This window comes from Terrapene carolina, unplaced genomic scaffold (assembly GCF_002925995.2).
Source record: "Terrapene carolina triunguis isolate 2854851 unplaced genomic scaffold, T_m_triunguis-2.0 Scaffold374, whole genome shotgun sequence".
Lineage (NCBI taxonomy): Eukaryota > Metazoa > Chordata > Testudines > Emydidae > Terrapene > Terrapene triunguis.
Window position 1 is genome coordinate 18,267,050 of NW_020664725.1, and position 21,071 is coordinate 18,288,120.

At 44.1% G+C, this 21,071-nt stretch overlaps 3 protein-coding genes across 6 annotated transcripts; 2 read left to right on the forward strand and 1 right to left on the reverse strand.

The window, feature by feature from the left end:
• Nucleotides 1–3,556: 3,556 nt before the first annotated feature.
• CCDC84 (coiled-coil domain containing 84) lies at nucleotides 3,557–12,365 on the forward strand. 3 transcript variants are annotated; one of them, XM_024207259.2, is made up of 11 exons: nucleotides 3,557–3,892; nucleotides 5,435–5,601; nucleotides 6,980–7,078; nucleotides 7,666–7,732; nucleotides 7,825–7,887; nucleotides 9,124–9,188; nucleotides 9,782–9,890; nucleotides 10,462–10,492; nucleotides 10,944–11,033; nucleotides 11,416–11,548; nucleotides 12,164–12,365. In XM_024207259.2, exons 1-11 carry the CDS (start codon nucleotides 3,776–3,778, stop codon nucleotides 12,243–12,245), a joined length of 1,023 nt encoding a protein of 340 aa, XP_024063027.1. In that variant the 5' UTR covers nucleotides 3,557–3,775; the 3' UTR covers nucleotides 12,246–12,365. The 3 variants fall into 3 exon arrangements, with proteins under 3 accessions (XP_024063027.1, XP_024063030.1, XP_024063028.1); XM_024207262.2 differs by lacking the exon at nucleotides 3,557–3,892 and adding an exon at nucleotides 3,924–4,071; XM_024207260.1 differs by lacking the exon at nucleotides 3,557–3,892 and adding an exon at nucleotides 4,082–4,152.
• Nucleotides 12,366–12,545: 180 nt separating this feature from the next.
• Nucleotides 12,546–16,190, reverse strand: RPS25 (ribosomal protein S25). 2 transcript variants are annotated; one of them, XM_024207265.2, is made up of 5 exons: nucleotides 16,100–16,190; nucleotides 15,691–15,786; nucleotides 14,121–14,304; nucleotides 13,119–13,214; nucleotides 12,546–12,607 (listed from the first exon to the last, which is right to left on the reverse strand). In XM_024207265.2, the coding sequence occupies exons 1-4, from the start codon at nucleotides 16,100–16,102 to the stop codon at nucleotides 13,120–13,122; spliced, it is 378 nt and encodes a 125-aa protein (XP_024063033.1). In that variant the 5' UTR covers nucleotides 16,103–16,190; the 3' UTR covers nucleotides 12,546–12,607; nucleotide 13,119. The 2 variants fall into 2 exon arrangements, with proteins under 2 accessions (XP_024063033.1, XP_024063032.1); XM_024207264.2 differs by having other exon boundaries at nucleotides 13,088–13,214.
• On the forward strand, nucleotides 16,126–20,781 carry TRAPPC4 (trafficking protein particle complex 4). The gene is made up of 5 exons (XM_024207263.2): nucleotides 16,126–16,528; nucleotides 17,071–17,245; nucleotides 17,492–17,595; nucleotides 19,465–19,591; nucleotides 20,383–20,781. The coding sequence occupies exons 1-5, from the start codon at nucleotides 16,129–16,131 to the stop codon at nucleotides 20,459–20,461; spliced, it is 885 nt and encodes a 294-aa protein (XP_024063031.1). The 5' UTR covers nucleotides 16,126–16,128; the 3' UTR covers nucleotides 20,462–20,781.
• Nucleotides 20,782–21,071: the final 290 nt, after the last annotated feature.

The following is a 21,071-nucleotide window of genomic DNA, read 5'->3' on the forward strand; positions in this document are numbered from 1 at the left end:
CTCACCTGGAATGGGGAAAGACCTAGGTTTAAGTCCTTGCTCAGACCAGAGAATCAAACTTGGGTCTCTCCTATCCAGGTGAGTAGCTTACCCATTGGGTATAAATGGTACACCACCACCACCACCACTACTATTACCTTTTCTTCTGGGGTTTTGTGAATGGAAGGCCGCTTGTGAATCTAGCCCTTTGTTCCAAATTTCATTTGCTTTGCTTTTATAAAAAAAACAAAAAGGGGGGGGGGGTAAAAATGCCTCCAAACTAAACATATTGTTAGACCTGAAATGATTTTTTCCCCCCCAACTTCTTGACTCATTGAAAATTCCAGCTCGTTTTACTGGCAAAACTGTGCTTTTGTCAGTATAGCCATGTCAGCCTCCTCTTCATTGTCCCACCCCCACATCCCAAAATAAGCTATACCAGAAAAAGCATCTTCACTAGTGGCTTTTGTTGGCACAACTATATCAATTGTAGACCACACATCATCACACCCTTAACCAACACAGCTATGTTGGCAAAAGTTTGTAGTATAGACTTGTCCCTTGTGTAGACATTGGTATACCAACAAAAAAGTGCTTTTGCCAGTACAGCTTACGCGAGGTCTACACTACAAACTTTTCCTGACAAAACCATAACAACTCTAACTCAGGAACCAACCCATGCAACAAACCTCGATGCCAACTCTGCCCACATATCTACACCAGCAACACCATCACAGGACCTAACCAGATCAGCTACAACATCACCAGCTCATTCACCTGCACGTCCACCAATGTTATATATGCCATCATGTGCCAGCAATGCCCCTCTGCTATGTACATGGCCAAACTGGACAGTCACTACGCAAGAGGATAAATGGGCACAAGTCAGATATCAGGAATGGCAATATACAAAAACCTGTAGGAGAACACTTCAACCTCCTTGGCCACACAATAGCAGATGTAAAGGTAGCCATCTTACAGCAAAAAAACTTCAGGACCAGACTCCAAAGAGAAACTGTTGAGCTCCAGTTCATTTGCAAATTTGACACCATCAGATCAGGATTAAACAAAGACTGTGAATGGCTATCCAACTACAGAAGCAGTTTCTCCTCCCTTGGTGTTTACACCTCAACTGCTAGCAGAGCACCTCACCCTCCCTGATTGAACTAACCCCGTTATCTCCACACTGATTTATACCTGCCTCTGGAAATTTCCATGACTTGCATCTGAAGAAGTGAGGTTCTTACCCACAAAAGCTTATGCTCCCAATACTTCTGTTAGTCTTAAAGGTGCCACAGGACCCTCTGTTGCTTTTTACAGATTCAGACTAACACAGCTACCCCTCTGATACTTTTCCTGACAAAGTGATGTCAGTTAGCGGTGTGATTTTTTTACTGACATAGCTATGCCAATATAAACCCTAGAGTAGATGCACTTATGTCAGAAAACAGTGTTGCTTTTGCCAGTATAAGAACAGCTATATTGGGTCAGACCAATGGTCCATGTAGACCAGTATCTTGCCAATGCCAGGTGCTTCAGAGGAAATGAACAGAAAATCATCAAGTAATCCGTCCCCAATCATCCATTCCCAGCTTCCGGCACTCAGAGGCTAGGGACACTCAGAGCATGGGGTTGCATCCCTGACCATCCTGGCTAATAGCCATTGATGGACCCATTCTCCATCAACTTATCTAGTTCATTTTTGAACCCTGGTATAGCTTATTTTGTTTGGGAAACTGGTATAAGCTGTGTGTAAACTAGGAGGGTTTGCTGGTATAATGAACTATACTGATATAGCTAAACTGGCAATCCTTCTATAATGTAGACAAGACCTTAATTTGCTCACCTAGTTAAGATAAACTATACCAGCAAAAGCACTTTTCTGGTGGTATAACCGCATCTACCCTAGGAGTAGGGTGACCAGACAGCAAGTATGAAAAATCAGGACGGGAGTGGGGGGTAATAGGAGCCTATATAAGAAAAAGACCCAAAAATCGGGACTGTCTCTATAAAATCGGGACATCTGGTCACCCTACCTAGGATGGTTTTGCCAGTGTAGCTATACCAGCAAAACTTTTCTACTGTAGACTCGGCCTATGTCCAATTTTCAAAACTGACTTTCAAGTCAATGGGACTTAGGCTCCTACGAGCCTATATCACTTATGCATGTTTGAAAAATTGACTCAAGATCTCAGGAGTGCTGTTTTATATTGATTTCCTGACTAAGGCTGTGATCCTGCAGGTTACATCATGCAGAGCCCCACTGACTTCAACAGGGCTTTGTGTGGGTGTCAGTGTCCTCTCATGCAGGATAATTTGCAGGATCTGGGCCTGAAATATAAACCACTTTGCTTTACAAAGGGTAGAAAAACACTACCAACAAAAGCAATGTCTACAACAGTGCTACACAGTCAAAGCACGCTGAGGAAAGTAAGCTATCTAGAATCAAAAGTATTTTTTAAAGGAAAATACATATTTTTTTCTTTGGGTTTTCTAGTAAACTAATAAAGTGTGTGTAAGTGCTGAGAGCACATTTGGTGGAAACAAATAAATAAAATAATGCTTTGCCCTCTGCAGTGCCTTCTGTCCAAGAGTTTCAGAAATGTCTGCATGAGAAAGTGGCACTGGTTTAACTAAAGGTGTGATTTTTAGACCAGTTTAGTTAAACAACTGCAAAAGGCTGTGTGGATTCATTTTACCAGGTGTATTTTGGGTTAGCTTCAGTCAACTGGAATAGGTTTGAACTAATCCAAAATATGCCACTCTTATTTGAGTTTAGGAGGGTCCACCTCAGGGTTTGGACTGATGTGAGTAAATCAGTTTGAATCTATGCAACTAACTCCTGTGTGCAGATGAGGCTTTAGTCACATCACTGAATGAAGCCTCACAACCTCCATGAGCGGTAGAGGAATAGCATCATCCATTCTACAGTGTAGTGCAGAGAGAAGTGATTTGACCAAGGGAGAAGATCTCAGGAATCAACTTACCAAGAGATGTGGTGGATTCTACTTCACTTGAAGTCTTTAAATCGAGGCTGATGTCTCTTTAAAAAATATGTTCTAGTTCAAGCAGAATTTGTGTAGGCTGGAGGTGGGAATTACTGGATGAAAATCCACATGAACTCAGCCTCGATTATCTGATCCCCTCTGACTAGGGTGACCAGATGTCCCGTTTTTATATGCATCTGAAGAAGTGGGTTTTTTACCCACTAAAATTTATGCCCAAATAAATCTGTTACTCTTTAAGGTGCTACCAGACTCCTCGTTGTTTTTGTGGATGCAGACTAACAGGGCTACCCCCTGATACATGACACCATTTTTATAGGGACAGTCCCGTTTTGGGGGACTTTTTCTTATCTAGGCGCCTATTACTCCCCACGCCCTGTCCCGTTTTCACACAGTTGCTATCTGGTCACCCTACCTCTGACCAGAGGCTCGCTGAATCGATCAAGGGTAACCTGAGGGATTTCCCTAACACGCTCCCATCCTGGCACCCAGCCCAGAGGCTGGCCTAAGGCTCCAAGCCTCAGCGCCGCCTCCCTGAGGCGGGAAGGTTGGAGCCCGGCCGGGCCTGGGCCGCCCTGAGGGGGCGGTGAAGGAACTGCGGCCAGTGGCGCAGGGAGCTCCCGGGGGAGGCCTTATTGGAAAACCCGGGAGGCGCGCGCGCGCGCGTGCAGTTGGCGGGCGGCCGCTAGGGCTCGCTGCTCCCTCGTCTGCGACCGCTACGCACAGAGTCGTCGGTCGAGGCAGGCGCCTTAAGATGGCGGCGGTCGGCAGGCCGGGCTCCTAGCGCCGCTATGGGGGTGTTTTACTGCCCCCTTTGTCGCCTCACCGCTTTCACAGGTCGGCGTCACCTCTACAGCGGCAGCCACCAGCAGCGGCTGCGGGAGGCGCTCGGCCGGCTGCAGGCCAAGGTGAGAGCCGGGAGCCTCCGCACTCCCGCTGCCCCTCCAGTAGCTGGGCAGAGAGCTGCTGCCCCCGCTTGACAGGGAGCTCGGGGTGCGGAGCCGGGCCGTCGAGCTGGAGGGCGCGGGGAGCCAGGACGCCTGGGTTCTATCCCCACCTCCGACACCAGCTCACGGCTTGACCTGGGGTGAGTCACGCCTCCCCATCAGGAAAGATGAGGCTCACAGATGGCCGATCTGTCCAGCACGCTAAATGCGAAATAATAGAGGTGCTTGGGCTTCACACCGCTCATCTTTGGTGGTAACTAAGTCAGCATTTCCCAGAGCATGGGGCTGTGGGCCTCTGGGGTGGGAGATGCGCCACAAGGGTGTAACCAGACACTGCCATTCTCCCTTAGCCCACCTTTCCAGGGTGACCAGACAGCAAATGTGAAAAATCAGGACGGGGGTGGGGGGTAATAGGAGCCTATATGAGGAAAAAGTCCCCAAAATCGGGACTGTCCCTATAAAATCGGGACAACTGGTCACCCTACACCTTTCTGATTTTTTTTTTAAAGTAAGTTTCTAACTTTTCTGATTGCGAAGAAAAGATCCAAAATGTGAAGCGAGTGTAAATGCTGCGGAGATGTCCAACGGAGTTTTGCCATCCAAGCCACTAGCTCTGAGGTGTGACCAGCCCTCTTCATTTCAATGGCTACTAATGCCAATGCCAGTCGACGGCTAAGGCTATGCCACTGGCAAGTGAACGACAAAACTTTTGTCTTTGAGGTGTTTTAAAAAAAAAAAACACCCCCCTTGAAGGACAAAAGTTTTGCCAATGACAAGCGCCAGTGTGAACAGTGCTTTGTCAGCAGGAACACTCTCCTGCTGATAAAGCTAACTCTGCTCGTTGGGAGTTGGCAAGCCGACAAACAGCAGCTACACTATAAGACTTTTAGCGGCACGGCTGTAGCGACACCTCCAGGTCACAAAAAGCTGTGTAGTGTAGACATAGCCTTAGTCTTCACTGGGGGAAAAAAGTGTGTGTTTACGCTGAGATAGCTATGTCGATATAAAAGCCTACTGGAGACATCAGTAGTTTTTATCTGGATGTAGCTAGTTGATGTAAATTCAACATGGAGGATATAAGGTTGACATTGATGTAAAAACTACTTGGGCCTTGTTACCACTTGTTTACATAGAGATAGAGACAAGTATCTCACGTTAGCTATGTAAACAACAGCTTTTTCTACAGTGAAGACAAAGCCTAAACATCAACATTAATTATTTTACTACTCATGAAAGCATGTGGGAAAGGAGAGGATAATTAATATTACAAAAATCTGCATTAGTGTTTACTAAAGTGTATGTGGGAAGGGGAGATGAGAGTTCAGAAGACTAGCTGGGTGGAGGAGCATGAGCCAAAGATGTATACAATAAGAGGCATAGCCCTTTTCAAGCACATGATGGGATTGTAGGGGCCATGATTAGTTTCATTTTTTTTTAAGAGACCCAGCTTTCAAAAAATTGGTAAACAGCAGCTAATTCACCTCTCGTCCCTCCTTCAATCAGGTGCAGTTGGCTCGGAAGATGATTAAAAATGCAGTGGTTGTGAAGTATGAGGCAGGGGAGCATGAACAACTCTTCTGGTGTCTCTGCTGCAAGCAGGAGGTGAAAAGGCACCTGAGCCATGGGAGCCTGACAGTGCTGCATGGGGGACTTCTGCAGCACATGGCCAGGTAGGGTGTCCACAGCCCTATCTGCATCCTGGGGGATGTTATGTTGTTTAATAATACTTTGTATGTGCACAGCCCCTCAACTCTGAGGCACAGAGATGAAATGACATGCGTCAAATCATATAGTGAATCAGTGGCAGAGCTGACAATAAAACCAAGGAGTTAGTAACTAGATCCCTGCTGTAACCAATTAGATATGCTTGTGTAGGACAAGAAGTTAACATAATTTCAGTTCTACTGAAGTTTCTGACAGCCCTTAGTTTTTATTCCTCCCTTACCACTGACTTGCCATGTGATTTTGGGCAAGTCACTTCCCTTCTGTTTACCTCCATGATCTTCCGTGGAGGTTGTGAGAACTAATGCTAAAGTGTTTGATGCAAGTTGCTTAACATGTACAGCTTTCTTAATTTGTCCACTCCAGAAGTAAATAACTAAAGAAAACACACCCAAGATGGTCTTCGGTGTATATTTCTAAAATGTGCACAACCTTATTTACATATAGAATCTACATTAAGTGCCTCCTGGGGGGCACATGATGACAATTCAGATATGGAAGTGTTGATCTTAAAGAAAACCCACTGCTTAAAATCTAGTTACTCTAACACAACATAACTTTAAACTAGTAATTTAAATGACTCCTAACTCTTCCAGTATTATTATCCACTAATAATATTTTAATGGTAGGTCTGTATAATTTTGTACTTCTAAAAAAAAAAAAAAATTACCAAAATGAGGTGCAAGGTCTGTATAGCAGTGGTGAGATAACACTTTGCTGTTCCATAAATCTTTCCTTATTAAAGTGTGGTTGCTCAGAGACAGCTTTCATTAGCTTTTGTATGGACTAATTTGTGAGATATAGGAAGAAGAAATGCTCACACTCTACAGCTACAGTGATGATCAGGATACAGCTATCAAGGGAGACAGATGTGCTGTGTGTGTCTTTCAAGGCTTCTGTGACTCTGCCAAAATTCTACATCGGAGAAGGACATGAACCAAACACCAGATTTTAGTGGTGTGTGATGCCCAAACAGACCTTTGAATATGGACTGACCTTTTAAACAGGCTAAACTCTAAAATTGGGGTTGCACAAAATACACTTTGCTTTTTCATGTTGCTTTAATGAGCAATGAAAACCAGTACTTGTAGTGCTACAGCATATCTTACCTGCTTCCAATATCCGTTTATCTTGGTATCCTTACCTCTCTAGTTTTTGTCACATAGCCATGGGCAACCCAAAAAGCTGCTCTATCTGTTTGAGATAAGCTGTTAACGAGACATGTATGCCAGTTATTAATCACGTGCTCTCTACTTAGTTTAGATTGGGAGCTCAGGCTTTAAGTGATTTAATCAAACTTGATTTTATTCTTTTTTTCTTTTAAAGCCTGGAGCATAAAAAAGAAGCCAACAAGTTCTGGTGGGAGAACAAAGCAGAAGCCAAATTAAAGCAGCAGTTTCTGATTTCCCCTGAGGACTATGAACGGTATGTAGGCGCCTTGTCTGTTTCTTTGCTTGGGGTATAGAATTTGCTACATTAGCTCCAACTATTGATTCAAAATTCTTTGGAACAGAGATGTTTTAGTGTGTATATTTGTGGTGTTGTATAAATAAATAATTAGCCCAGACTCCTGCTTCGAGCAGCAACCAATATCTGATCCCATCATCCCCTGCACGTGGCTAGTTACATTGTGCTAGGGATGATTTTCTGACTTCCCCAAGTGATCACCTCACTTTGTTGAGCATAAGATTAGCTCACCCTCTATTAGCATAATTATAAAAAAAGCTGAGTCATAAGATTATCCAGTCCTGCGTTTATTCCAGTCATATATACATTGCAAAATTTTAGCATTCATCATGGCTTATCTTCCATGGGTTTTACAACCAGTAACTCATTAATCCTTGCAGGGTCCCTGCATATGTAAGCCTTTTATCCCTCTCTTACAAATAGGGAAACTAAGGCACAGAGAATCAGTGTCAGAGGTTGAGGTAGAAATTCAGGTGCTCCCAGCAGTTCAGCTGTCAGACTAAATCATGCCACAAAAGTGACTGATCTCTCAAATATTCTTTCAGGTTCAAATCATCACTTGTCAAAGCTCTGGATGCTTACGAAGAAAAAGAGGATGAGGTCATTAAAGAGGTGAACAGAGATGCCCTAGGTGTGCTTTACCTGACTTACCTGTTTGCTTTGCCTTTTGTCCGCATCCTATTTCTTGCTTTGTTCGATTCCAGATGGCATCCCATATCCGAGAAGTGGAGCAGAGCAGACAGGAAATGGTACATGCTGTCTTAGAGGTTTGTTTTCCCAGGATGCACCTGAGCAGTATCCAGCAAATGATTGATTGTTTCCACAAGCCCTCTGAGTTCTTATAGATGGCTATTTTCTGCATTGATTCTTATGTTAAAACTACATACAATTTACTTCTAATAACTTGTTCTTTCACCTACCAGTGGGGAGGTTCTGATGTGACAATTGATAGCACTGCTGCTCTGTGATTGCAAATCTCTGGCTTAATTCAGATGTGGTTATCAGTCTCACAAATAGTGCAGTGCTTATGTTTGAATGATCACTGTGACTGAAATCTTCTTATCCTTGCTAGTTCTTCTAGGATAGGGTTGGACGTGGGTGACCGAGAAGGAATCTGGAATAAAATGTACTATTATACCTGCACTGTGGAAAACTACAAGGAGTCCGATGGCACCTTAAAGACTAACAGATTTATTTGGGCATAAGCTTTCGTGGGTAAAAAACCTCACTTCTTCAGATGCATTTTTACCCACGAAAGCTTATGCCTTAGTCTTTAAGGTTCCACCGGACTCCTTGTTGTTTTTGTGGATAGAGACTAACATGGCTACCCCCTGATACTTGTGGAAAACTAGACACTTAAATACCCTTGTTTATAAGATACTAGTATGTATATTACCTTCATGCATTGCATTCTCTAAAGAAGTACCTGGAACCAGATATATCCTCTTGCTGGGAATTCAGTCTTGCACTTACAGAGGATGGAATCTGTTAGGCCTTTTGACTAGACTCAAACAAAACAGGTAAAGTTATTGGCCCTTTTATATTTTTAAAAAGTGCAAAATTTGTCTGACTCCATAGAAAGGGCATTGTGGTGTTGTAGATTCACTCAATGACTCCAGTTCAAATTGCTCCATTTACAGATTAAAAAGATTGCACTTTATAACTGTGGGTGCTGCAAGCACCCTGGGCTCCTTAAGTAAGTCTGGCTCCATCCTCATCAGTAATAAATATTCTGCAATTTGAATCTAGCTTACAATTCTATTGGTGATTCACAAGCCATTGAAAAGACAGCTCACTCTCCATATTTGTTTTCTCTTGCTAGCACTGCAGAGCTAGGGCAAACAAAAAAAAAACTTTAGTATCTACACTGAAAATTCCCATTTTCCTTGCCTCCAGAATATAAACATGAATGTATGATTGCAATATGAGGCGTGTCATAAAACAGGAAGGGCCTTACTGTTGAATACCAGAAAAAATGTTTATTTTTCCTGAATCAAACTCAGCCTCAAACAGGGACAGAATTTTGCGATGAATCATCTGCCTTCAGTACACCTGGAGGGCATAAAAGGTAAGAAATTTGCCTTTTATATCATCGTGCGTGTCCCCTCTGCTTAGGAGTTTTGAATTTGGTGAAATGATGAATAGCAATTATCTAGACAGTTACTACACTGTTTCCCTGGCCAGTAAGATTATTGTTATCACTGTACTATCTGTTACTTACCTGTACCATTTCTCTGGGTTAACACAGTTCTCAAGAGCAGCAGCAGGCACCTTCAGCTATCTGCAAACCCCTAGTGGGCAAATTAATTTTTCCTTCAGTATCGTAGAACAAACAATTAATGTTACCCTTTCTGAAAAGGTGGATAATGTCCTGCCTCCAAAAGGGTGTTTTAGGGACTAAACTTTGCAAAGAGCTAGACTGACAGAGTGCTTTACAAATGCTAATTATTGTTAGCTGCTGCTGCTGCTGAATTTTCTCTCCTCCTCCCCATTAAAAATCTCCAAACTTGAACACACTAATTGAAGTATTTATGCCTCACCTGTGTCCCAGAACTTTTATTTAACAATTCCATAGTGTAGGTTGAAAAACATTTGCTCTCTTGCTGTTGTCTGGATACCAAATGCCTCATCTGACAAGCTATTTTGGCTCCTGTGTTCTAGTGACATCACCATCATCACGGAAGAGCAGCTTGGTCCAAGTGTGATTCAGATAACACCTGATTTAGATTGGATGGAAGGAAATCATGCTCTGACTTTTATTGGCCACCAGGTAAGGTTGGGGAGGGGCTTACAGAGTCACTTTCCGTTTTTCATGGGTACTGGTATTTCAGATCATAGCTAATGGAATTCATACTTTTAGCATTTAATAAGAATCAGATTTATGGTTTGTAGGCTTCCCCAATGGCATAGCTACTGAGAAAGCAACCCAATGGATTTCAGCAACTGAGTGGGTGAAAAACTCTCAGCCCTGAAACATGGGACTTTTGTTTCACTAACTGAATGTTTCCTAAAAGAAATGCACTGAAAATGATAGATCCCTAGCACAGGCTAATCTGTTAGATGGGGATAGAGAAAAAGACCCTTACCCTCTTTATCTTTATTGCAAAGTTTCATTGGGGAAGGGAATTCCAAATGGAATTCATACTCCCATGAGCTACTATTTTCAATTAGGTTCCCCTTGTCTATTTGTCCATACTTGAAGATCTGTGCAATCCAATAGTTTATTAACTGTTACAGTGTTTTAGTGTCTATCTGCTGTGGTACTACAAAGTTACAATAAAAGTTGCTCTTTTTAATCATCCAGTTCTAATTGGGATTTTCTTAATTTTTTTTGAAAACAGGAATCAGAAGGGAAGGGAAATGTTCACACAGGTACATGTTTAATTGTTGCCAGGGTTTCACATTTACAACCTTATCAAACATTTCTGGGCTGAACCCAGCAGAAGACTGCAAAGTAACTTTAAAACATAAAATTGTGGCAGGAGTGAGAATTGTTAACTATTTTACTATTTCAGACTGATTTTAGGTATTAGAATTGAGTGCAGCAAAATCAGGCTTATAATGGAAACTCCTTTGAAACTAACTGTATGGTTGCAAAGTATGAACTGTAATGGCTCTTAGCTGTGAAAATTAAGATGTGTAGTCCTTTATTTTCTCCACAAAGGAGGAAGGACAAAGGATAGTACTTCCAGGAGAAGCCATTTCACCACTGATTTGTTAGGGAAATTATGCAGAAATTTTGGGGTACTTTTCCCATCTTCTCCCTCTAGGTTTGTATTTAGGGTTATTTCAGTAGCCAAGCACGTTCCCTATTACCTCCTAGGCGCCAAACCTCCCTGGCTGATGCAGGATGAAGAGGAGTTTGGAAGTAAACAGCAGATTGGACCTTCATATGAGGAATTTCTCAAAGAAAGTGAGTGGCTTTGGATATTACTACTTGAATATATTGAGGTGAGGTCTAGTTTTTTTAATTCTGGTTTTATTTAAAAAGCAAATCACTATACATAAAATGAAGTGTCTACTACAAAGTCAGTGTGATGTTTGTGTATAAGACTTCAGTGGTGCAGGGTAGATGAGGTACATTAAACTCTGCATAGAGGCTAGGTAATGGTGATTTTCTGATAATCCTGGAGATGAATTCCAGTTAGTCAGACTCTAGTAAGGAAAAAAAAACAAAAAACCCCCCCACCCTACCTATTCAGACAGACTCGTATTCTCCCAACCATTTTTTCCTATAACTTTACCTAAAATGTTTGATAGAACCTCTTCACTCTCTCTGAACTAATGATTCTTAGAGGAGAAGCAGAAGCTGAAAAAGCTTCCAGCAGATCGTGTTGGTGCCAACTTTGATCACACCTCTCAGACAGGTGAAGGCTGGCTTCCCTCCTTTGGACGGGTCTGGAATCATGGCAGGAGGTGGCAATCCAGGTAAGCATCTACCTCCGATGGGCTGACAAATTCAAGAGGTGGGGTTCCTTGTATGTATATAATGTTGGCAATTTGTAGGAAAGGGATTTCTCAAATGATTGTTGAGAGGGATAGTAATGTATTTGAAACAGATGTCTTGCTGCAAGTCGTAGGAGTTAGTTAATGCTCAATGTGTAAAGCCTGGGATCTGTGAAATTCTATTGCTGAAATCTCTCACACACCACTTTTAAACAAAGTCATGTCTCTGCTGCAGCAACACTGAGTTCAGCACTTTAAGTAAAACATTGCCTTATATTGTGTGACTCCTGTTCTCACAAGAGGCTGCAATTTGTATAAATTGACAGTTGTAGGTGTAGTGGGGTAGCACAGGCTGAAGCTCACCTGTAAAGTACTGATTTAGATTTGTGAACAACACTACTAAATTACAGGGGGTGCTGTTTGCCATAGCTACCTGAAGAGTAGAAACATCCTTATGAAATATTTGGACTGTGGTAACTAATGCTCCCACCTGAAAGTGCATATAGGTGGGTGTCTGATAATTGCTGTTCAGTAGTGTTGATTATAGTATGTTTCCTAGCATGTTGCATGCTCCAAGCTGACTTTCATTTTTTTAAGACATCAGTTCAAAGCTGAATCCGGCAAAGAAAGAGACAGTCAAAGGAAGACCGGAAAAAGACCAAAATCTGAGCTTCAATGAAAGAGCACACACAGCCTAGTATTTAATGTACAAAATGTGTAACTTCTGACACCATGTCAGTGCTGTTATATTTACCAGTGTACAATCCAACTGTATAGAAAACATGAACGCTTGAACTAATTTTGCTTATCTACCTTTATTAAAACTACTACTAAGTGGGACTTCAGTGTGCTGTCCTACAGCATAGATGAAAAGGAGTCCAAGGCCTCTTTGGCCAGAGCTATCAGCACTATACCATTAAGAAGCATCTGAGGATTTTTTTTACTCTATCTCTCCCCCTTAAGAAGAAGCAAACAAAAATGAACTCAACAATTTTATTGTATACATTTACAAAAGAAATATTGCAGAGGCGACTGGAAAACCTGCAAAGCAAAAAGTAGTGAGTTAGTCAATCAGTTGTGTGGAACTCATCTAATAAAATCTGTCCTACTGCAACACTTGTAATGTGAAAGAAAAGTCCTCTAACTCCTGACACTTTTTATGAAGAAAAGAGTTTGGATGGTTGGTTGCTATTGGCCACCTAGCAAATTCCAGAGAGGCCTTAATAAAAAGGCAACCATGGGACTAAAAAGCATGGAGTGAGCCTAGCAGAAATGATCTACCCCATCTTCTCAAATATCCATTACTATTTAACAGCACAACCTCTAATTTATTTCATGGGCAGGCAATAATTCAGTTTTAGTGCTTTCAGCACTATATGGCTGTTTTTACTCTATTTAGAAGTAGATTCCTAATATCAAGGATTCCACAAGGCACTGGAGGAGTCCACCATGAGGAATTCACATTAGGAATTTTGACTAGCAGTTCTATTAACCATGTGTACATCAGAGGGGAAGGGATACCTGCAACTCTAGAATTTCAATAGCACCTCACTTTAAGCATCCTCCCCACCAGCAGGTGCATCTCCACCCTTTGTATTTCTGGTGTAAATCACTTGGGCTCGGTGCTTGGACACAAGTTTGATCAACCCTACAAAGGAAGCAGAAAACATTTATGAAAGTGTGCAGAATCTTTAAGAGCTTAAGACAGCATTTAAATAACAGAATTAGATTGAAATAAGTGTTCCACTGTGCCTTCTACACCAGGAACACTAAAAGAAATTCCTATCAAGGCCCTTGGCAACTAGAGTCAAAGGTCCTGTCTAGAACACAGTAGTCCCAACACTAAATGTTTTGTAGGATAGCAGGACTTCAGCATGATCCAGGAACAGTTACCATTGCAAAACTGAGCCAGGTTTTCAGTTGTCAGCAATGTGTCCTCTAATTTTTTCCATTTATGTGCACCAAATTATTAAGGTTAGACCAGTAGACACAAACCTAGATAGATTATATATATATAGATATTTTTTTTTTAAAGGAATCATAGGGATGATTATAGCAAGCAGGAGTCTCTGGGGAGCAGCTCCAAGGCAGAGGGGGACCTGAAGTGCGCAGCACTTTATAGCAGGCTGGGCGGCTGGTGCAGCTTAGAGGGAACTTAAGTTGTCAGCAGACCTGGCTACGTAGTCATCTCCTGACACTATTTTCCACACTAGGTAGGATCTTACTGTTCACAGACACTATGCATATCAAGCATCCATAATTTTTTGCATTATATTTAAAAATATTATGAACACAAGTAACTTGTGTAGGAACAGATTACATCAATTCTGATGTGGTCTTATAGAGAGATTAAAATGCCAAGTAAAATATTAGACTGATAAGAAAAGAAAGGAGACTTAAGATTTTAAAAAAATTAAAATGCTCCTTATTGAACTCCTTTGTATACAAGCTACCTGCAAATTGATTTGTATCAAATCAATCACCAACAAATAAGGGAGATAAAAGAATACATCTGGTTTGAGGTCTCCCAATCCACAGTTCAGTGTGTTTTTACCTTTGCTGAGCAGTTCTTGGAGGGCAGCCCTTGCTAAAGATCCTCGAATCTTCAACCTTTCAGAGACTACAGCTGGCGTGATGAGCTTGTAGTTGGGCACTTCTTTGCACAGTTTATCATAAGTAGCCTTATCAAACAAAACAAGGTTGTTCAGCTTGTCTCTTACTTTCCCCTTGGACCACTTCTACAAGAAGAAAAAGAAAGGGAACATCACCATCAAAGAAGCAACACAAATACCCTCTCAATGAAAGCTTTGCCATGATTAGCATTTCCTCCATGACCACCTAATGCAAGCTTATTGCTCAGATGAGCACCAATTATAGACACCTATTCACCATGTTATCAGCACTGACCCATTAGCACCACGCTCCAACATGCACAATAGGGCCTTTTCTACACTACCACAAAATGAAAATTCCAGAGCAGACAGGAATCAGGCATGTTTACCACTATTACTCAATCATACTGCGTCTTTAAGCCACTTGAGGGTCTACTCAGTACTATCAATGCTGCACCAGTAAGTCATCCCCAAAAGTGGCAAAGTGTAACTTGAAACTAACATTTGCTTCTTTGTGATGTATAAAGCAGGACTAAACTTCCCACGCAACCAGCTCAATTTCCACATTTGAAATTCAGGGGTTAGCTACCTTGTAACAGTATGGGACATCCCAAAATTAGTAGGATTATGCTGTAGAGTATCAGAGGGGTAGCCGTGTTAGTCTGGATCTGTAAAAAGCAACAGAGTCTCATGGCACCTTTAAGACTAACAGATGTCTATTAGTCTTAAAGGTGCCACAAGACACACTGTTGTTTTTTAGGATTATGATGTTATACTTACCAAGGAAGTGAAACTGTCTTCGGTGTTGAAAAGTCTTTTAGATCACCTTTATACTAATGGGGGTAGGGGGCTGCAATTTACCCCCTTGCAACTCAAAAGTATAAAGGGTTGAAGAGATACTCCTAATTTCAATAATCACATGACATTCCCTCTTAAATAATTATATCAAGTTAAACTCTAAGGGACTATAGGGTTTACAATAACCTGCTAATATTTTTAATCAGCTTATTTCTGCATGGGGTCCAACACATACAGTTGGCAATTAGGAATTAATATAATTTATTTTAAAGCACTTCAAAACATTAAAAAAAAAAACAGTTAAAGAGCTCTATGACACAGGGAAATCTGTTTGAAAGCCTCCCTCCCAGTCACCAAGGAGTTAGTCTGTAGTCACAACTACAGTTAAATATCGAATGGAGAAACCCTCCTATATCATTCTTAAATACGATTTACCAGTATGACTAAAGAAAGTAGAGATTTCACTATAGAACAATACACTATCTCACTGTGTGACCTTAAGCACAGTCTAGGGCTCAGCTACACAGGAAAACTGACCTCATAGCTACTGCTCTCTGCTCCCTAGACCCCTAAGGGAGATGATACAGGCTCATCTTACAGAGGGCACGCAGAGAATAATTAGTGACAAAAGTGCTCTGCTGAGTGCCCAGGCCCTACTGCTGAGCGCACACCCCAGAGCCCAGTGGACTCACGCACCGCAGTGCAGACGCTTACCTTTTTTTTGGCTTTACCCCCAGATTTGTTCACTGGGTCCTTGTCTTTCTTCGCGGACTTCCCCGCATCCTTCTTCTTCTTATCGTCCTTGGGGGGCTGGAGAAAGAAGAGACGGGGGGGGGGAGAAGGAGAGATGAAGACAGGCGCCAGCCCTGGGAAAATCCGCCCCCACCCGATACCGCCAGGCGCAGGCCCGTCGAGGGCGCGGGAAGAAGCTTCCACGGCGGAGCCCCCCCTCCCCAGCTTCCACGCGGCCCTAACATGAGCCTTCCCCACCCGGGCGCCTGCCAACGGGGGAGAGTCTAGGGCTAGGCCTCCTCGAGGGAACCGGCACCCACTTGCTCCGGCTCTCTCACAGAGACCCCTGTCCTAGGCCAAGCCGAGGAGCTAGGCCCTGGGGCCGGCTCACCATGGTGGTGGTGGTGCTGCCGCTGCAAGATGTCGGACGAAAAAGGAAAAAGCCTGGGTAGGGAGTCTGGGAAACCCCGTGCTTTCACTGCACTTCCGGAGCATGTAGCAACACCGCGTCCGGGTCAACCGGAAAGAAATACAATTCCCATAATACAACGCTCCAAAATCGGAAATAATCGTCTCTCCCACAATGCACTGCGCTGGCACGTAGAACTACATCTCCCAAAGTGCCCTGAGCTGACGGGAGCCGACATGGCCATCTTCAGCGTGTACGTTGTGAACAAGGCCGGAGGCCTCATCTACCAGCTGGATCACTACGCGCCGCGCTCCGAGAACGAGAAAACGTTCAGCTTCCCCTTGGACCTGGTGCTTAAGCTGCACGACGAGCGCGTGGTGGTGGCGTTCGGGCAGCGGGACAGCATCCGGGGTGGGTGTCCGACCGGAGGCGCCAGGGAGGCCTGTGGTACTGGTAGCGCCCGCCGAGGGGGCTGGTACCGGCCACTGGGGTGGTTGGGGGGCTCGTACCGCCCGCTGGGGTGGTTGGGGGGCTGGTACCGCCCGCTGGGGTGGTTGGGGGGCTGGTACCGCCTGCTGAGGGCACTGGAGGGATTGGGGGCCGGTACCGGCTGCTGGAGGGGGAGGACGGTGCCTACTAGGGGGTTAGGGCGCTGGTACCGGCCACTGGGGAGGGTCGGGGGCTGTGCTCACTGGAGAGGTGTTGGGGGGGAGCTTGTGCTTTTGGGAGATACTGGGGCACACTGGTTGTGCTTGCTGTGTGGGAAGTAGTGTCATGACACTATTTACACTTTAACAGTGGCTGTGCTAAACCATAAATACTCTAATAGTGATTCCTCCTAAAGACAGGTCTAGAGAGGCCAGTGGTCAGGTCTGCTATTGGAGTTCCTAGTTCCGATATTCATTTGAAAGCAAATAAGCCTCAGCTCTGATTCTTCTCTTTGCTTCTTTCAGTTGGACATGCTGTGCTTTCCATCAATGGCATTGATGTGAATGGGAAATACACTGCTGACGGGAAGGAGGTGCTGGAGTACCTTGGCAACCCTACCAACTACCCCGTGTCCATCCGTTTTGGCCGGCCTCGCCTCTCCTCCAATGAGAAGCTCATGCTGGCCTCCATGTTCCACTCGTGAGTTTGCACTGGGAAGTCTAGCTCTCTGTGCCCTGGCTACCATGGCACTGATGTAGTAATGCCCACCATTTGTGAGGCACTGGCCAAACCCAGAGGAAGACACATTCCTTGCCCCCAAGAAGGTACACTTCCCAAAGACAAATTGAGGGTGGAGAAGGGACCCAGTATACACTATCATATCTCTAGTAACTTGAAGAGGCATCTTTTGTGCTAGACTTAAATAATTTCCCTTTGTTTGTGAAGGTTGTTTGCAATTGGGTCCCAGTTGTCTCCTGAGCTGGGGAGTTCCGGTATTGAGATGTTAGAAACAGACACATTTAAACTACACTGTTTTCAGACCTTAACAGGTAAGACTTACTGCTCATGTTATCCCTGTTAGTTCAGCCTTGAGGCTGTTTCTCCCTCACTCTGAAAAGACAAGTACAAACTGCTTTATTTACTCCTGGGGGGAAATCTGTGCATGCACAGAGTTAATGACACCTGCAGATTTCTTTGCTTCCCTGCAGAAAAATGACTTCCTGACAGGGAAGCTGCAAGAGCAGTCACGCACCACTCCCTAGCTGTGCAGGTACATTGATTCAGGCAGCCGGCAGAGAGGTAAATCACCGCAGGGCTGGGGACACTCCAGCCAGTGGCTCCTACCCTGAGCCGGGATCAGCTGCTAGTCCTGGCTGGGCCGGAGGCAGGAGAAGACAGGACTTCCTCTTCCCCTGCAAGGAGTGGCTGGGGCTGTGTCGGACCCACCCCCAGCTGCAGGAAGCTCAGTATCCTCCCCTGCTTCCTGCCCCCATAACTCCTCAGCTGAGGGGAGAGGGGTCGCTGTACAGGGAGCTGCTCCCCCATCCACCCAACCCCTGTGCATCTGGACCTACCATATCTAGACACCCCTGCCAAGCCTCACCCCATACACTCAGAACCCCCCTATCCCTCCATACCCAAACCCCACCGAACCTCAACCCCTGCATCTGGAGCCCCCTGCACCCAGACCACCCCCCACTGAGCTCCCTGCACTCAGACCCCTACCTTGATGAGCCCCATCCTAAGCCCCCACATCCAGACCCCCATGCCAGTGACCCCCAATTAGCTGAACCCAGACCCTCACCAAGCTCCACTCCCACAGCACCCAGACCCCCCTGCTCAGACTCACACACCCAGACCCCTCCACTGAGCCCCCAACCACATCCACCTGGAAGCCCCTGCAGACCCCCATCGCCCCTGCATCTGGCACCCCCCCCCCCCCCCCCCATGAGCCTCTAGATCTCTCTCTCTCCCTCTTCCCCCGCCCCCCCGGGTCAGGTGCAGCCTCAACACTGAGTCTGTGTCCCCAGGGTGGGGAGGCTGCAGCGTCCTCCCCACTGCCATGCTGGAGCCTCTCCATTTATTTATTGACAAAACTTGCAGAATATTGTGCGCAGAATGCCCTCAGGAGTATTTATTAGACTTGTATATTGCTGCAAAAGTACTGCTTTTGTGCTGGATCTTTAGTCATATGGTATTTCTCTGAATTAGATTGTCAGTTCCTCTGGATAGAGGCCCATCAGCTTTGTAAATCCTTTTGTATACTTCTGGTGCTCCCTAACTGGATACTGAAATAATTGTCTTTTGCCCTTTTCTAGTGCCTTTCGTCCTAAAATGGCAAAGTACCTCACAACTATGAATTAACCCGCAACTGCTTACTCACCACCCAGGAATTATCCCCTTTACAGCAAGGGAAACTAGCTTGTCTTGTCTATGCCTCAATTGACCAACATGTCTTTAAAGTCTGGAATCTAGTTGAGGAATTGCAAATAAAACCCAGCCTGTGCTTGAAGTGCAAGATTCCCCTAGAGGTGCTCAAGTGTATAGGCACGGTAGCAATGTTACAAAATATGCTCTGTGCTCTAGAAGTAAAACCACATCCTGAATGGAGTGACAGAGTCCTGTGGCACCTTATAGACTCTCTGTCACTTTTTACAGATCCAGACTAACACGGCTACCCCTCTGATACTTGACATCCTGAATGGTAGCTTGCTAAAATACACTACTCAGTCATTAAACTTTCTCTATATAATTTAAACAAGGCAAGTTTTAAATATTCTTCAGATGGTGTCAGCTGCTCTCCCGTCCTTCCTGTAAATGAGGCCTTTTGAATTATATTTGGGAATATATTTCATAGTATTATTACCTTTGCAGTTTGTGTGTAGTCTATGCTAATGCTTCTTTCATTATGGCTCCAGGGATCAAATTTGTGGTGCTTGCTGATCCACGGCAAGCTGGGATAGAGTCCCTTCTGCGAAAGATCTATGAGATTTATTCTGACTTTGCTCTGAAAAATCCTTTCTACTCACTGGAGATGCCAATCAGGTAGGGAGTAGGCAGATGATGTGTAGAATAACAAGGTACTTAGCACTTGCTCAGCTCTCCACTTTGAGAGCACTGTACAACCACTAATACGACCCCCTTTGTGAAAGAGAAGACATACTTATTTTACAGTGGGGAAGCAGACAGGTGATTTTACTGTCTGAGGTTACTTGGACAGTGACAGAATTGGAAGCAGACCCCCATGTCTTTAGCTCCCATTCCCTGAGTCTATCCATTAAAAATAAACCTAAGATTGCTGGGTTCTCTTTTGACCTGGGCTGCTGACTGGAGTTATAGTAGCATACCTGACTACTTTGTGCCTCAAACAAAACTAGTGTCTGCGTCAATCAAAAACCTAACTTTTTGCATGATTAAACTAAATTCCATAAGGAGGTTCAGCGCTGCCAAGTTCTTGGAGAAGGTCTTCCAAGGACACCAGTCTGATTCCTGTCCTCTACAAAAGGCTGGAGGAAACCTCCTCTGGAGTTGTTCCATTTGAGCAACGTGACGTGCTCTCTCTTGGCGGGGCCCCTATTGCACTTTTAACCCCTATAAAAGTGGCAATTAAGCTTTGTTTTTGAAACTGTTTTGGCATGTCAAATAGGAAAGCTGAACTCAAGCTGCTTTGTTAATCAGTCTTTTGATTCAAAAAGTCGCCCTTAGCAGAGTATGGAATGGAAGAGAAGCAGGTGCAGGAATGGGGCTGTTCTCCAATTAAAAACACCAGTATGTTTTGGGTTGTAGATGGAGATTGTCACCCGCTTCTGATGCCTATATTTCTGTGAATATTTCAGGTGTGAGCTGTTCGATCAGAACTTGAAACTTGCTTTGGAGGTAGCAGAAAAAGCTGGACCATTTGGACCAGGATCATAGGACTTTTCCAGTGTCAGTACGGGGCCTCTCCTCACTAGCCAGCCTTTTCAGGATCCTGTCTCTGGCTACAGTAGCAAGAGAGGAGGTAATGAAGTCCCAAACTGCTTTTGTCATCTCCAGAAATGCTGCTTTATTCCATGGGTGTGGAATCCACCTTTGCCTAACAGTGAATGTTTTTATTATAGCTAAGAAAGGGTATATGTGGCTGAAGCTATGATTGCAGCTCTAATGCTGTCACTGTAACACAGAGGAAGATCAGACACAACATAGTGGTAAAATCTCAGTTATACTCCCCTTTTTTTACTCGTGTGTGTATATATATGTGTGTGTGTGTGTATATATATATATATATATATATATACATACATACACAAATTCGCTGCAGCTTTAATTTATGGCTCAGACAAATGGTTACTTTGTACGTACAAGTAAAACATTCCCTTCAAGTGTGGATAGATTAATTCTTGGACTGGATGCATTCACTCCTGCTAGAGCTAGTATGAACTAGTGCAAACATGCAGCCTGGTTATTGTCATGCTGGTGTTCTGTTTTACCATCTGAAACTATTCTAGCTTGAGATGTGCTTTACTGTGCCTAGAACCCCAGTGGA

Bases quoted from the DNA above. Each gene is read 5' to 3' on its own strand.
- CCDC84 (XM_024207259.2), top strand. From the start codon at position 3,776: ATGGGGGTGTTTTACTGCCCCCTTTGTCGCCTCACCGCTTTCACAGGT. The intron at 3,893-5,434 runs GTGAGAGCCGGG...TCCTTCAATCAG, and splicing joins TCGGCCGGCTGCAGGCCAAG to GTGCAGTTGGCTCGGAAGAT. The intron at 5,602-6,979 runs GTAGGGTGTCCA...TTTCTTTTAAAG, and splicing joins CTTCTGCAGCACATGGCCAG to CCTGGAGCATAAAAAAGAAG.
- RPS25 (XM_024207265.2), bottom strand. The intron at 14,305-15,690 runs GTAAGCGTCTGC...TTCTTCTTGTAG, and splicing joins GGGGTAAAGCCAAAAAAAAG to AAGTGGTCCAAGGGGAAAGT. The intron at 13,215-14,120 runs GTAAAAACACAC...CTTCCTTTGTAG, and splicing joins CCAAGAACTGCTCAGCAAAG to GGTTGATCAAACTTGTGTCC.
- TRAPPC4 (XM_024207263.2), top strand. From the start codon at position 16,129: ATGTCGGACGAAAAAGGAAAAAGCCTGGGTAGGGAGTCTGGGAAACCC. The intron at 16,529-17,070 runs GTGGGTGTCCGA...TGCTTCTTTCAG, and splicing joins GCAGCGGGACAGCATCCGGG to TTGGACATGCTGTGCTTTCC. The intron at 17,596-19,464 runs GTAAGACTTACT...TTATGGCTCCAG, and splicing joins CTGTTTTCAGACCTTAACAG to GGATCAAATTTGTGGTGCTT.